Source organism: Phoxinus phoxinus (assembly GCF_949152265.1).
Source record: "Phoxinus phoxinus genome assembly, chromosome: 16".
NCBI classification, from domain to species: domain Eukaryota; kingdom Metazoa; phylum Chordata; class Actinopteri; order Cypriniformes; family Leuciscidae; genus Phoxinus; species Phoxinus phoxinus.
In genome coordinates this window covers 17,708,690-17,726,471 of record NC_136891.1, presented here as the reverse complement: position 1 = coordinate 17,726,471, position 17,782 = coordinate 17,708,690, and the positions used below count along the sequence as shown (strand labels likewise).

Sequence of the window (17,782 nt, the reverse complement as noted above, 5' to 3'; positions counted from 1 at the left end):
AAGAAGAGAATTTTGATCAGGTGCTAAAGCTGTTTGACGAGCACTTCGTGCCGAAAAGAAATGTGATTTTCGAGAGAGCACGTTTTCACTCGCGGACGCAAGAAGGGGGTGAGTCCGTCGAACAGTACATAAGACACTTGTATGAACTCGCAGCCCACTGTGACTTTCATGAGAAGGAGGAGGAAATAAGAGATAGACTTGTCATAGGGATTAAAGACAAAGATCTTTCACTGAAGCTGCAAATGACAAGCGACCTCACTCTGAAAAAAGCAGTCGACATGGCCAGGCACAGTGAGCTAGTGAAGCAACAAAACAGCGAGGCTGGTGCATCAGGGCATGTTGATGAAGTGAAATCTAAAGTTTATAAAAGTAAGTGGAAAAAAACACAGTATGAGGCAGCAGGAGGACGAAAAGAAAGTGAAAGGAAAAACTGTGGGAGATGTGGGCGCCAGCATGCAAAAGACAAATGCCCAGCTAAAGACAGAGAATGTAATAAATGCCACAAAATTGGTCACTTTGCGAACAAATGCAAAACAAGGATGATACAAGAAGTGACTGAAGATGTTGATAGCTTATTCTTAGGCTCAATTAATGAGACTACAACCAAGAATGAGGCTACAGTGGATGAAGTCATCACAGATACAGAGCCACCATGGCGCACAACTCTGAGGATATGCCAAACACTAGTCAGCTTCAAGATCGATTCTGGGGCTGACACGACGATAATAAATGAGGCAACATACAACAGCCTCCGTGTCAAGCCGAAACTTAATCCAGTTACCTCTAAACTGGAAAGTCCAGGAGGAAAAGTAGTCCATGTGGGGCAATTCATAGCTAAAACACAAGAAACAAAAGGGAGAAAAACAACAGACTTTTACTTTAGAGTAATAGTGGCAAAGTCTACTTGCGATAATTTACTGAGTAGATCTGTCGGTGTTCGCCTGGGTCTAATACAACACATTGGAGAAGTCAGTGTGTTTGGGGAATTAGGACTACTTAAAGGAAACCCCATAAAAATAGTCCTAAAAGAAAACGCTAAGCCATACAGCGTCGCAGCCCCTCGCCGCATACCCATTCCAATACTACCTAAAGTAGAGGAGGAGCTTAAGCGAATGGAGGAAAATGGCATAATAGAGAGCGTGACAGAGCCTACAGAATGGGTAGCGCCTATGGTGCCTGTAATAAAGCCAAACGGAAAAGTGAGAATCTGTGTAGGTCTCACTAAACTGAATGAGAACGTGAAAAGGGAAAAGTTCATCTTGCCGACCACAGACAGCATCTTGCACAAACTGGCAGGAAGTAAAGTGTACACAACTCTGGATGCTGCCAGTGGATTTTGGCAGATGGCCCTAGATGAAGAAAGTTAAAAATTAACGACTTTTATAACACCAAATGGCCGCTACCGTTTTAAACGGCTCCCATTCGGGATTACTTCGGCTCCAGAAATATTCCAGAGGAGGATGCAAGAGCTATTGCATGATCACGAGGGCACAGTAGTTTACATGGACGACATACTCGTGTTCGGAGCCACTCTGGAAGAGCACGACAGCCGACTGAAAAAAGGTGATGGAGACAATCCGTGCATCTGGCTTAAAACTTAACCGCCAAAAGTGTAAGTTCAGGCAGGCCTCTCTTCACTTTCTGGGCCAGGTCATCAGTCAAGAGGGCGTGGCTCCAAGCCCAGAAAGAGTGTCAGCCATCACTGCACTAGAGACACCTACAAATGTGAGTGAGTTAAAAAGAGTGCTCGGTATGGTGAATTATGTTGGTAGATACATACCTAATTTGTCACAAATCCTCCATCCCCTTAACGAGCTGTTAAAGAATGCGGTAGCATGGGTGTGGGACTCGCAGCAAGAGGCAGCCTTCCAGAAAGTAAAAACACTAATATCCTCTGCACCTGTTCTTCAGTACTTTGATCCAAATTTGCCCACTGTAGTAGGAGCAGACGCATCCAGTTACGGATTAGGAGGAGTACTGCTGCAGAATCATGGAGGTACACTCAAACCAGTAGCCTACTGTTCTCGTACACTAAATGAAGCGGAAAAGAAGTACGCACAAATAGAAAAGGAGTGTCTTGCTAGTGTATGGGCTTCAGAAAAGTTCTATCTATATCTGTGTGGTCTGGAAAGCTACAAATTACTTACCGACCATAAACCACTAGTGACACTCATTAACCACAGAGACCTAGACAAAACTCCACTGAGGTGCCAGCGACTTCTGATCCGCTTAATGAAGTTCAACCCTGTCGCTGAGTACATCCCAGGTAAAAACCTGATAGTACCTGATGTGTTGTCAAGGCACCCAGAGTCAAAAATGGACGACACAAAACTGAGCGAGGACATCCAGGCATACGTGGACGCCATCGAAGAACTTGAAAGGCCTAATACAGTGCTGGAGCGCATAAAGACAGAGACAGAGAAGGATGAAACCCTGCAAAAAGTCAAACAGTACATTAAGTATGGCTGGCCACGATACAGAAAGGACGTCGTCAGACCTGCTTTAGACTACTTTAGGGAGAGAAGAAGTCTTAGTGAGCATAATGGTTTGGTAAAAAAGGGAAACCAAATTGTGATCCCACAAACAATGAGAACAGAGATGCTGGAGAGAATCCACCATGGGCATCAAGGCCTAAACAAATCCAGAGAGAGATACAACGATGCCATCTGGTGGCCAAAGATAAGCCATGCAGTAAAAGAGAAAGTTTCCTCATGCCCACACTGCAACGAGCACAAACCAAGCCAAAGCCGTGAACCACTCATCACAACACCTTTGCCAGAACTCTCTTGGCAAAAACTAGCTGCAGATCTATGCGAGTTTAAAGGAAAGAACTTCCTGGTCGTTGTTGACTATTATTCAAGATGGCTTGAAATATTGAGTCTCACCCAGACCACAAGCGAAGTGGTTATAAGTAAGCTGATGAGTATATTTACGCGTTTCGGGATACCTGAAGAGCTGATAACGGATAACGGCCCGCAGTTCACCTCGCGGCAGTTCCAGGTCTTCACATCCAAGTATGACATCCAGCACACTACATCAAGCCCATATTATCCCCAAGCTAACGGGATGGCGGAGCGAGCTGTCAGGACCGCTAAAGGCATCCTTAGGCAACAAGACCCCCAGCTAGCTCTCCTGATCTACAGAGACACCACTACGGAGCCGACAAAGGAAAGCCCGGCCAGACTCCTTATGGGAAGGAGACTGCGAACCACAGTTCCCAAGCTACGCCAACAGTTGAGACCATCATGGCCAAATCTGTCTACAGTCAGGCAGACAGATGCCAAAGCTAAGCAGGCATACGAATACACCTACAACAGGAGATACTCAGCAAAGCCGCTTCCCGCCATAGGGGTCGGAGACAGAGTGCGACTGAAAACAGACTCCGAAAAGATATGGAGAGGGACCGGAGTGATACAGGCTTCATGTTCCACTCCCCGGTCATTTGTGGTGAAAACACCACAAGGAGACACCACCAGACGAAACCGGAGGCATCTACAGATTGTCAACCATGAAAGGGATGACTCTCTAACGCAGACCCCAAAAGTCACCACCCCGCCGGATAACATGGCATCCGACACCAGTCCAACTCAAACTAACTCTGAGACTAGTCGCATACCGTTGTCACCCAGAGTTTTGAGAACGCGTTCTGGACGTGTTGTGAAACCTGCAATCAAGTTGACTTATTAGTCAGAAGAAATTAGTTAACTATGTTCACAAAAGAGGACAGACCAGTTATTTTGAAGAGAGAGAGAGAGAAAGGTCTGAGCAGAAAGTTTGTTTGTTTAGATTGCTTGTTCAGTTGTATTTTCGTTAATATCTACTTAAACGGCAAGTTTAAAATAACAATATTGATAAGTAGAATAAGAGATATTATGTTTATTTTATATCTAGGTTTCTTAAAAGAAGAAGATGTAAAATATTGTGTTTTCATACTAAAAAGGTAATATCTGAGAATGTTTCTAAGAAACAGATGTTTTGTTTGGTGCTGTATTAATCCCCAGACTAAAAGGGGGAGATGTCACGTGAACCTGTCATGTTCTGTTATTGGATATACGTGAGTGCCGACGTAAGGACGGCGCACATTCTCCGGAGTCATAAAGAATAATAAACGGCTAGTAAAACTCGAGCTATCGTCTCCTCATATATTTGAAGATAAACTTACTTCACAGGCCAAACAAAGGAAATTCTTGAAAAAAAGAAAAGAAGTTAGGGCTCTCCTGAGCCAGGATGATAAACTTTGCCCGTTCGTACATATTGGGCGGTCCAGTCCTCTGTCACACTCGTGTTCAGGCAGGAAGACGAAGACAGATCAAAGATCAAGATCAAAACATTCAACATTTAATAATTCTTTAAGCAAGTAGGCAGACAGGTGATAAAACACACAACAGTGATCAGACCAGAGAATGATTGTGAGGGACGAACTTACATAGCAAACACAAATGAAAATGATAAATTGAACAAAGCTAAACCAAATTAACTCATAATGACAGTGACCATGGTAACAAAGGAGTGGTGGGAAAACTGAACAACGGAAAACATGTGACTAATGAAAACAAACTGAACATACAGTAATAGTGACAGATACAGAGCATACTGTCAAAATTTGTTCCACAATACAAACAAGTTTAGAGGAGTAATAGCCCTATCACGTGCAATACCAATTAAAGGTAACCCGGATTTTCTCCCTTCTATATGGGACAGTGTCTTTAGTAGATGGGAAGAGAATGGTTTAAAATAGTTTATCAGATTTTTGATGGGAGACTTAAGATCTTTATCTCAATTATGTGATTTACATCGAGATCTAATGATTTCTGTAGATATTTATTAATTATGACTTTATATTATACATTTTAAACATTGGGATATAATTCAAATAACTTATTAATATTTTAATAATATTATTGAACATGGTCTACAGCTAAATATTGTAATAGTGGATGAGATGTGGATAAATGTATGCTGGCTGTCAAAGGATTATTAGCAGTCAAATGTGGAAGGAATTTGATTGGAAAATGAAAATGAGATTCTTCAGAGTTCCGTTGGTGGTTACAAATTTGATAGTTCTTCACCATTGTCACAATGCTGGAGGGATTGTGGGATGGTGCGGGACTGCGTGCATATATTCTGGGAATGTCTCAAAGTACAAGTGTGTTGGCAGGGGGTTAAAAGTGAAATTAGTAACGTTTCAGGAAGAGATATATCAATGCACCCAGTATTTTTTTAAATTTATTTTTTTGCTTGATGGTTTCCCCTCGGATCAGTTCAGTAAATCACACTTATTTGTATATATATATATATATATATATATATATATATATATATATATATATATATATTCGCAGCTAGGAAGATAATCACTGTGAACTGGATGAAGGTGCATGGACCTACTGTGACAGAATGTTAATTTATTTATTTACTTTTTAAGTTTATTTACTTTTTATTATTAATATTGTATGCAAATGTTATGTAATGTAATTTTCAATAATTACAGTTAATAATAATAATATATATATATATATATATATATTAATTTGTGTTTTAAAAAATAAATAAATATATTTATAAAATATGAACGAAAGTCTTATGAATTTGGAATGACATAGAAATTACATATTGAAACCATATTGTCATTTTGGGGTGAACTAACCCATTTATAGTTTGTTTTTGGTCTACCAAGCTTTCCATAAACAAAACAAGCCATACATTTTAATAAAATAACATAACATATAACATAAAGCCACTTTAATGGCATTAGATTAATTATTTGTTAATTACATTTGATAGACTACACTTTCAACAAAACATTCGCAGGTCTGTAAATAGTGTTTTTATGCATGTTTTTGCGCTGCATTTACACAGTTCTGACCAGCAGGCGTCACCAGCGCGTCGCGTTTCGAGCGCTTCATCACAGTGAATCATTTCGAAAAGCTTCTTTCTCTATTACCACTGTTGCTATCAGTATCACTAAATCCTTTATACTTTCGCCTAACACACGATCGTCCGATAAAATGCAGCCGAGGATCCTACGCGTTTATTGCGATTTATTGTCGACGCACTCGCCATTGTACTATTTTCCGAAACGACAAGGGACAATTTAGAGAAAAAATTGCCTAACGTTAACGTTACACCAAAAGTAGTAGTATGCTTCTCAAATCGCATCAGCATACCTGAGTGGGTAATTAAATAAAATCTGGTGTGATCCGTCATTTATTTCTCTAGCTCATGTTGTCAGTTCGACTATTTTACGAATACATTTATATTTAATCTGAGGCTTTTAACGAATTGAAACATCCCTGTTACTTCCGCTTAACACGGAGCCAATCGGCGCGCTTATCTTCTTTGTAAGCCAATCAGAAGGCGCATTGCTTCTGGTTCTGACCAATTAGGGCAGAGACAGCGTGGAGCTTCCTTTCTCAGCAGCAGCAGAAGTGAAGTGAGCTGAACTGGCTGACCCAGCTGCTGGCTGCAAGGAATGCTGCAGTGGCACTATATGTGGATATGGGCTGGATGGGAATGATTAGGGTTGCCCAACAGTGTCGTGATCGTATTACAGAGGAGGGGGAGTGAGCATTAGGTTTTCTTTTAAATCGGAATACATGTCGTATTTGAAAAGTTTGGGTAGGAATTAAAGCTGTGATCTTTGGGAATCATTTGCATCATAGGATTATCGAATGTTTGAGCTCCATATTAATGCAAATCACGCTCTGCTCAAAGCCGCCTGGTTCACGCAGCTGGAACAGCTAGGATCGGCTGCTGCCTTTATCTTTATTTGTCAATAGCACCTCATGTTCGGTTCGGTTCTGCAGGGCAACCATGTTTTCATTGAGGATAGTCACGGCGGATTATTACATGAGCAGCCCGATCCGAGAGCTGGACGCCTGTTACTCTGACTTCAGGGAGAGCGATGTCAAGAAAGTGCCCGTGGTGCGGATCTTTGGGGCAACACCAGCAGGTATGCATCCATACATTTGTGTGTTCTGAATCTGATGCGTGAAAACATCACATAACTTTTGCAAACGTTAACGCACGAGTTTATGCAGTTTCTGGGCCTGTGGTATTTGTGCATTAAATAAGTGGGGAAGGAAAATATTTCTTGCTTGGTGTTCTGGAGGTTTTGCGCCATGTTGTCAACATGGTCTGACCGCCGCCATGTGGACGTGTTTACTCCGGCCGTATACCTTAAACCTAAACGCTATCTGGTGACTATCCCTATGCTATATTTGCTTAAAAATCTTATCTAATGATAGCAATAAATATGTGATGTCTGATTTCATTATCACGTGAGACTGTCTTCGATGTGATTTAAGGTTGCAGGGAGAAAGACAGACGGGGTCATTGTTCTGGGGTGGTGATATTAGTGTTTCTACAACATGCATAATGAAATGGTATAACGCTATGTTTCTTAAAGTCACCATCAAATCAAAATGTTCAATTCTTATTATTCTTTTGAAGGCATTCTGCAGTTTATTTATAAGTGACTATCATCAATGCATTATCCGTGGCGTGGACATATTTTTTTAAAGATTTTTAAAAAATGGCCCTAATCTTAATTTAATTTAAATTACTCTTGCAACGACTTTTCCGATGACGTGTTCATCGACGCGAGGGCGGGTCAACCTGTCACTCACATGAGATTGCAGAGCCAATCAATTCCCGATAGACAAAATCAAGTCCCGCGACCCCTCCGTACAATTTATTTCTTGTTCAAAAGCCCATTAAAGCTACACTGTGTATTTTTTAATGTTGATTCTTAGCAAAAACCACTTTGTTCTTAAAAAATGATATGCTCATTATTGTATAATTAGCTACTTCTACCAACTAATCAAGTATTCTCGTAAGCGTAGAATCTGCCATTTATAATACATACATACGGTGAGCTGCTCGATTGGCGGAAGCCATGTTGCGCCTCCATCTTGAAAATACATTAGCTAAAGAGGGACATAGGCCTAGAAATTCAAGATTCTCCTTTCGCGTTTTTACACTCAGTGGCACCGTGACGAATGTGAGAGGGAGATTACTCGCGACTGCCTGCAGATTTGAAATAATACGGCCACCGTAGGAGTTAAAACGCCCTCGGAATGGGAGGGGCTAGAAAGTAATATTCTGTTGGTGGTAGTAGTCGTATACAATTTCACCGCTAGATGGGAGTAATTCCTACACAGTGTAGCTTTAAACTAATTATTTTCACGTGACATCACACCAGCCAGTTTGTGTAAAGTATAATGTAATAAGACAAAAAATAAATAAATAATGTAATAAGACAGTGATATTACCCACTAAACATTGGACATCGGATGGACTAGGTCCACTATTTGGATGTCCAACCATGACCCAACTTGGACGTCATATTGACATTCAACATTTGACCTTTGAACTGGGTAATTTTTTTGGACGTCATTTGGACGTCTATGACAGGTGCAAGAAATTTGCATGATTTATATGTAATATTTTTTTATTTACAAATATCAACATTGGGTAACACTTTATTTTACGGTGTTTGTGATACAGAGCAATTACTTAATTAATTACTTATTAGTATACGTTCTAATAACATGTAACAAAATGTAATTAGCATAAGTTATGGAACAGCCTGTTTACAGATTGTAATTATGCACATGTAATAGGCAGCTACTGTTACACATATGTAACAAGCCGAGATGGATAAGGTTTATAGATACACATGAAGTACACTAAGTATTTTACACTTAAAGCCCTATTTTCTGATAGTTTCTGATGAAATAGAACGGTTAAGATTGAAATTTGGACACATGCTGCTGGCCTGAGAATTTTCGGTTTCTGTGGTAGCACCCCTCCACCTCCACAATGGCTGCATAGGTGCACTAGAACAATCCTTCCTAAAATGCATTAAACTTTAGTTTACAAAGACGTGAAACTCACCGAGTGGTCAGGGGTGTTCACTGATATGCTCACACAAAAATCGCTGCAAAAGATGCTTTCCAACAGGTTTTATCATAGTTTTTGTAATACCGTACCTCACAGCACATCAAATACAAGTCAATGGAGTTGGACAAAAACTACGAAACTACGGCTTGTTACATGTAACAGTAGCTGCATATTACATGTGCATAATTACAATCTGTAAGTACAGGCTGTTCCATAACTTATGTTAATTACATTTTGTTACATGTTATTAGAACGTCTACTAATAAGTAATTAATTAGCCTAAGGCCCTGTTTACACGAGAACGCTCGCGGGTGAAAACGTACAAATATTTTATCGGATGTGCCTTTCGTTTACACGGCGACGCCGTTTTTGGGGCTTAAAAACGCAAAAAAGTGAAACCACCCTCCAGAGTGGAAATCTTAAAAACGCTCCACCGTCGCGTTCCCGTCTAAAGGGTAAAAACGCAAAAGTCTGCTAGACAGTGAAGGCACCGATCACCGGCACACAGTGCTTCACATTGCCACCTAGCCGCCTGGAGTGCATACTACATTGAATTTCACACACTTTTGCGTCACCATATGCACGCAGATTTCCCCCCCATAACGCTCGTCTAAACGCAGAATAAAAAGTGATAACGCAATGCCACTTTTGCGTTTTCTCTTCAGATCGTTTCCGTGTAAACATAGCCTAAGTAATTGCTCTGTACCCAACATGGTAGTTATCAACATGATTAATACATATGAATACAGATTATTTATAATTATTTAAGATAATTTTCCAAAAACTCCATTTGATTGTCTCAGCAGCAGGTGATACCTGGAGACGCAGTTTAATACAGCTTTCCTGTAGCTCAAACAGTAGAGCGTTGGCGCTTGCAACGCCAAGATCATGGGTTTGATTCCCAGGGAAAGCAAAAACTGATAGGAATGTAAATGTAATACAATGTAAGTCACTTTGGATAAAAGCATGTGCCAGCCAAATGCATAAACGTAAATACATCATGGTACAGAAAACATGTCCATGAAACATGGGACTACAGTTATAGAATTTGTATAAAAACGATGTCTAAAATGAGTCTAAATTTGATGTTGAAAATAAGGGTTTTTTTCTCTCTCTCGATTCTCTGCGCTTCCGCATTCGTCATTGTGTCATGCGTCGGGTCAGGGGTTTACTCTTTCGCTGCAAATCGCTGTTTACAACCGTCTGCCTGAAGCTAGTTATTATAGCTAAAAAAGTTAAATATTTCTTACCCATCGCTTTGCCTCAGAAGGCCTTTATTAAACCCCTGGAGCAGTATGGATTATTTTTTATGATGGATGGATGCATTTTTTGGGCTTCATCGTGTTAAAAGCTGCATACGGTGCATCTGAGAACGGCACTATGAACGCTCGGTTTACGATGCAGGGACGAGGCCAGACATTCTCAAAGGGGTGGACCTTCATAAAACAGGGAGGGCAAGTATGAAACCTGGACACCAAATTACAGACAAAAAAATACAATGCTGCACAAACTTTCAAATTGGCAAATAACAAAACAACCTATAAAAACTACTATGACAAACACAAAAATGCCTATTCCTATTTTCTATCAAGTATAAATAGTTCTAGTATAAACATTATATGGATTAGTGTTTTGATTTTTCAAAAATGTATAGACCTTATGGTAATAAGTTGGTGAAGTGGATTTACTTCTTGTTGAGTTAAAGCTGCAGTCCGTCGTTTTTCCTCTTTGTCGCCATCTCTGTTAGAAATCTGCAATTGCAGCTATTCGCGGAATTATTAACTGTGCGTGGGTAGTAAATCGGCATGAAACAGCGCGGATGAACACAATGTATTGAGGCTGCCGCGTCGCTACTGTCATCAGCAATCTCAAGAGTATACTTTTTGAAAGTGTCAACATTAGAATTTTCATCAGAAAATGTCATCTGAACAAGTAAGTAACATTCACTTTTGTTCTGACCAAATTCGGGGGGTGGGGAGAAGCATTGCAGTAGCTATATCATGCTGATTAAATCTAACGATTGCTTATATCACGTCAAAACGTGAAAAATATATTTTTTCTGTAGCCAATCTGAAGTCCGAAGTCTTTGGGTTTTACAACTGGTGAATCTCCAGTTGTCACTGGTGATTGTCGCTTTAAACTTTCGGGATCCGCCATACCAAGTGCTAAGCTAAATCTCCACCTCCATCATCCACACACGCTAGCCGGGGACTCCTTCTCTATGTGTACAGAAGTGACGTAATGACGCAAAGACATGCTCGAAATTCCCGCGGAAATCCACCAGTACCACTGGAATTAAAATCATTATTACAAGCTTACCGTTTTGAATCGAGGTAAGGCAAGCAGATCGTTTTGAACACTGGCTGGTTACGTTTTTTTTCAAAAATGTCTTTTTTGATATTTTTAAACCCAAAAAAGTGCCGGACTGCAGCTTTAACGTAAGTTATCATGAGCATTGTAATGTTTGAAGCGGATGCCATAACAAATGTCAGTAGACAATTTAAAAACGAGCGGTACATTCATAAATCAGTGAAATCTTACCTTCATGCTGTGGAAATACAAACCGGAAGAAGGAACACAACGAGGGTAGCGCTAAACAGGGGCGTGGCTACATAAGATCTATAGGTGTGTTGGACATCGGCTGCGGCTGCGTGTACCGACAGCCGGTAGGAACACTTTCTGCTTCTCGTAGTGACCGCTCACATGGTGTTTGCATACTTTATCACAGCTGAAGTTAAATAAATGCAATATTTGTCAAATACACAGATGTTTCAGATTCGTTTCCATTTAATACTTTATTCTTGCACAAACAGACGCTGTATAAGGAGTACATAAAGTTCAACATAATAAGCCTATACTATTAAAATACCAATGTAGTGGGGTATAAAAAAATGTTTGGTCTGTTTTATTTTGATAAACATGACAGACACAATATAATATCGCAACTACATGAAAATTTTACCGTGCTGATTTGTGAGCATTAGTGTAACGGAAAGTGTTTGAATAAACACGAAATGCACGTGATCGTTGTCATGCGTTGGATTCGGCCAATCGTGGATCAGCTGTCGTCATCAGAGCTCGTGCAGCCGCTCTGGAGAAACTGCGCAGAATGAACAGGCCGACTGCTCTCGAATCACTCGCGCGGTACTTCGAATCAGTCACGTGGCGTTGGCGTTGAATATGAAAAATAACACTAGTGTTTACAGTATGAATTAAATGGCTGCGTTTTGTTGTTTGATTAACATTGACATATAGCAGCAGGTAGCCTTTATAAGCACGGATCTGATTTCTTTCTCAACTGCTTATTTTCACTTAAGACATAAACAACTGTTTATGAGAATACTTGCCAAGACTGGTATTTTGACATCATTTTGTGGATGTTTATTCAAACACAAGGAGACCCAAAAGAGGAATACATAAGTTTTTTTTGCGATATCTGAAACGTTCCTCTGTTGTGTGCGTGGGCTTCGGTTGTGTGTGGCCATAGATAACAGCACGCAACTACCGAATTGAGTTCGGCCTCTTCTTGCGCTGGAATACATTTAAATCACGAATGTGTAAATTGGCAAGACAAAACATATGCAAATTATAAACTTTTACACTGATGTTTAAATTGAGCTATTCATCTTCGAGTCACATGCGTGCTGATCCATGGGGGTGGTAAGTGTTACTGTACTAAATAATCACTAAATAAACTGTAAAATGTAAAAAAAAATTATTGCACAGATTGCTCCTGACAGCGCTGCACGAGCTTGCGGCGTCAGCTTCGGGACACCATTAGCATAGCCAGGTTTAAAAGCACATGCTAGTTAAAAAAAAATCTGTTTTAAAATGGTGTTACTCTCCAGTGGCTTGGTAACGTTTTATGAATTTTGTTAATGCATAGTTGTGAGAATTGATATGGCATCAAATCGCTGTTGTAATTGATAAATAGCCTATTGTCTGATGCTCTGCACGTTTCAGGAGCTTTCATTCAGTGGAGCATTCGTTCATTTTCTGTTTCAGTAAATTTTAGGGCTGGTTATCGATATTGATGTCCCGATTCGATTTCGATTAAATGAATTCAAGCGAAATGTAACAATTCTCGAATACAATTTCGATACCATAGCTAAAACTACTAGCTAACTAATTTAAATTTCAAAAATTATTGAAGACAAGTCTGGTTATTAATAAAAATAAATTAAATTAAAGGCAATAGCACAAATAAATAAATACAATAGATCAAAGATACTTGAAATAATCAGTACTTTTCAGGTAGATCTAACAGTAGTTTTCAGGTACAGAAGTTAAATAAAGTAGCCTAATGTAAAACATTGCGTATAATCTTCACTGTAAATTAAAGGTTAATCTTTATTAAATTTTATTAAACTTTATTAAATTTTATTAAACTTTATTAAAGTTATTCAGTGAAGAGCATAGAGTGATTTCTTTGTCTTTTGTAGTTTGATTAATGCAGCAGAATGAATATTAGGCTGCTGTCACTTTAAGAATAATGTACGGCTCCAATATGGTACATGCATTGTCTTTACTGTTTACCTTCACTTATGCCATAACCGGCTATGTTTACTAGGATACTAGCCAAGGCAGAGATTTTGAGATCAATCTGAGTGAATTTGTTCGTTCAAGCAAAAGTAGAATGTGAAAGATAGTCCTGGAACCCTGGACTCACCACTGTATAGCACTATCTTTGAGTAATGCCTTGACATTTCAGAACTATAAAATAAGTCATGGGATAAACTTGTATTATCAAATCTTAAATGGACGCACTTCAGGAGCACTGACTGCGTTGGTCCCAAAACTCAGCTCAAGATTCGAGTGCACTACGAGATCTGTTACAAATGAACTTCTGCCCTTCTGACAGGTATATCTGTGACCACTGAGATGGCTTTATGGCCTCCCCCTGATACTAATTTTCTTGTTTTGTGTGTTTGTTGTTGTCTTGTCTAGGAGTTTTGTTGTGTATGTGGTATTTATGTTCTGCAGAGCAGGAACCTGCTGAAAATCAGTTTTATACTGAGTCAGGCAGTATAATTATTATTATTACTACTATTAATTATTACTAATAATTATATTATTTGCACACTGTCTGAAACTTGGAGCTGAAGCACACACAGAAAGTTGTGTCTCAGACAACGTGCGCACACAAACCTTCTCACACAACGTGTGCGAGTTCTCTTCTTGTGCATTAATGCTTAAATTGGCAAGGTTGAAAACGCGTGCAAATGCTGAATTTTCGTGACCAGGCAGGACTGGCCCGATCGGGACAGTGACTGTTCCTTCAACTGTAACTTTAAGGCACTCCTGCATTCGCCATGTTAAGCACTGAATGAATGACTGTGGCTGCATCCGAAATCGCATAGTTCTCTACTATATAGGCCTGGTAAGTGAAAAACAGTATCTGACAAAAGAAGTCTGAATTCACTGTACTCACAAAAGAGTAGGCAAAAATTACCCGGATTACCTACTTCCGGCGAGATTCTGAAGTGTGCCCCAATTTACCATTGTTTGGCTGAGAGAGCGTTTGCTTTCTCCCTCTTTGCATGTGTAAGAGAAAAAGAGGGAGAAAGCGTGTCTTGTGTACTATGTAGAATTGAAATGCCACATGTAAACTATTTTATTTCTTGTTTTTTTTTTCTGGTCAAAATAACTGAGTTTGTTTGGAACTATTCTGCCTTTAAGTCTAAGCTGAATCTGAGAGAACCACTGCCTGAGAGGACAGAGCTTTAGGTGAGAGAGACTGCCACACACACACACACACACACACACACACACACACACACACACACACACACACGGCTGGATCCAGAGGGTAGCACATGCTCACTCAGACACATCCCAGCAATATGTGAGCAACTGTAGTTGCTAGGCAACCAGCCCGGTCATAGCACTGTTCTAACATAGTGTAAGCAAGTGATTCTTCCATCCCTTGGTGTGACTGCAGTGAAAAATGGAGGAAGACAGAGGCATGTTAAAATAGCGAAAGAGATCCAGAAAAATACTTATGAAAACATGAATTATACAATCCATGGAGAGCTCGCATTCCCTGTGTGTGAATCAGCACTAATGTTGAGGCTTGAATACATGTTTCCAACCACTAGAACGTGGAATGAACCTTTACCTTCTGATCAGACCCATTGTATCAGCTATATTCCTATGACTCTCCTGAATAGTGTTTAAAGTCCCTGTAAAGGCAATAATAAATAAAAAAATCTAAACGCATTATAAAAGTTAGAAATGTATTGCTAAACCATATTACAAAGACTGTGAACAGTGAAGTACTGAAGTAACTGGAGTTAGACCGTTAAACAGTTTTTCACCGTTGCTGTGTTCCAGATTTTTTGGGCGGGGCTAAAACGGGGGCTCGATGATGCACTGGAGCCACTGAGCTCCTGGACACGCCCCTACTTGATGACACGCCCCTACTCAATCGCGAGTTACTGTCAGTACTATTAGTTACTACTACAGCCTATAGTTTGCTAGCTAGCTATGCCTTTGTCACGGAAATGCGTACAACCTGGATGCGATCACGTACAAAACAGACCGGTGTCCTTATTTAAATTTTCGAAAAGCGATCACATCATGAAGAAGTGGATTAATTTTGTGAAGAGCCACCTTGATGGAGAGCTGAGGATCACCGCCAAAACCCGCCTCTGAAGTGATCATTTTACACGGGATAGTTTTATAAACTTTAGTCGGACACAATTGGGATTCACTGATAATCCGCTATTACTGGTGAATGGGGCCAAACCGACTATCTCCCGCCTCGGCCCTCATTCTCCCGTCGTGCCGACTACTGGTGCCATCATCGGCAGTGCGTGCCCACCAATGAGTGTTTCAGCGCAGCCAGCGGACTGAACCCAGCGTTTGAGAGCAGAGACTACTGCTAATTTTTTTGATGGCTTATTTTATGTACTTGCCGGCTTTTTTTATCATTAAAATTTGACTGGGTGGCTAATAACACATTTTTCGGTGGTGTGACAAAAACACATAGTTAATTTTGACTTTAAAGGGACTTTTAACAACACCCTAGAACTTATGTCCAAGCCCTTGAATAGAATACAAGCAATCTCTCAATCAAGTCAAGTCACCTTTATTTATATAGCGCTTTTTACAATACAGATTGTATCAAAGCAGCTTCACAGTGATAACATGAAAATAATACAAAAAACAATTTCATCATCGTCCACCTTTAAGGCAGATCTATAATATTGTTGAATATTAAATGTCCCCAACTAAGCAAGCCAGAAGGCAAGGCAACAGCGGCAAGGAACCATAACTCCATCAGGGACAGAATGGAGAAAAAAACCTTGGGAGAACCCAGGCTCAGTCGGGGGCCAGTTCTCCTCTGGCCAATGAGTGAACAGTGTATGAAGTTCAGAATGAATCAGAGTATTTGTCCAGTTCCGGTTGGTTGAAGTCGGAGTGGAGAGGAGGAGAGACTGGTTGACACTTCAGGTCAGCGGCGTCGTCGTGTCCTTGCGCTGGTCCTTCATCAGATCTGGATACGGCCTGGTTCCGGTGGACAGCGGTAAACCTCGGGATAGACAGAGAGACTAATATTAGCGTAGACGTCATCCTTCTTATGATGTACCAAGTACATCAGGATTTACGGGAAGTGTTCCCGGTCCCGGCTGTTCTAAACTATGCAGCCTAATTATAGAAGTCTATAATGTGTTATGTGTATGCTAGGCCGAAGAGATGTGTTTTTAGTCTAGATTTGAACTGACAGAGTGTGTCTGCTTCCCGGACAATGGTAGGAAGACTGTTCCAAAGTTTTGGTGCTAAGTAGGAAAAGGATCTACCGCCAGCAGTCGATTTTGATATTCTAGGTATTATTAACTGGCCGGAATTTTGAGATCGCAGTAGACGTGAAGGACTATAATGCGTTAAGAGCTCGCTCAAGTACTGCGGAGCTAAACCATTTAGTGCTTTGTAAGTGATCAGCAATATTTAAAAATTTATACGATGTTTAATAGGCAGCCAATGCAGTGTTGACAGAACGGGGCTAATATGGTCATACTTCCTGGTTCTAGTAAGAACTTGAGCTGCTGCGTTTTGAACTAGCTGTAGTTTGTTTATTAAGCGTGCAGGGCAACCACCCAGTAGAGCATTACAATAATCTAGCCTTGAGGTCATAAACGCATGAACTAATTGTTCTGCATTATTCATTGAGAGCATATGACGTAATTTAGATATATTTTTAAGATGGAAGAAAGCGGTTTTACAGATACTAGACACATGACTTTCAAATGAAAGATTGGTATCAAAGAGCATACCCAGGTTCCTAACCGATGACGAAGACTTAAAGGGCACCTATTATGGAATTTTGAAATTTATCTTTCATGTAGTGTGTAACATAGATCTAAGTGAACAAAAACATCCTGCAAAGTTTGAAATATGAAAGTGTACCGTATATAAAGTTATTGTCTTTCAAAAGTAAGAGTCGACTCTGAGTCATTTTTATGAATCGTTAGAAGACCGAAGCTTTTTCTCTGACTAGATGACGTCAACTTGTCAAGTTATTTGAATAAGATACGCCCACTTATTGCGCTCCAAGGCCAGGGAAAATATCATGGCGACGAGACGCTGTGTTCTGAAGTGCGACTCAAAAGCAAACTTTTTTCATCTGCCCAAGGAGGAGCATTTGAAGACTAAGTGGCTACAATTCATATATACAACTATACCACAGAAGTATAGTCCGAGCCTTGTGCTTTGCTCGCGCCATTTTCAAGACGATTGCTTTACCAACTTAAATGCACTCAAACTGGGATTTGCGAGCCGGCTGATATTGAAGGAAGGTTAATTTCTAAGTGTATTTGCATCAGCTTCCTCCTCCGTATCACAACCTGTAAGTGTTATTAATAATTGTTGCTTTTAT

The 17,782-nt window shown here is 40.2% G+C and overlaps 1 protein-coding gene across 1 annotated transcript in view; it reads left to right on the top strand.

Annotated features, from left to right (window-relative positions):
- The first annotated feature begins 6,389 nt into the window (after positions 1-6,389).
- rev3l (REV3 like, DNA directed polymerase zeta catalytic subunit) overlaps positions 6,390-17,782 on the top strand; it is an 85,773-nt gene continuing 74,380 nt past the window's right edge. The window contains exon 1 of the mRNA XM_079584878.1: positions 6,390-6,952. Within this exon, the coding sequence (XP_079441004.1) occupies positions 6,814-6,952 (139 nt within the window). The 5' untranslated portion in view covers positions 6,390-6,813. The remainder of the gene's footprint in view (positions 6,953-17,782) is intronic.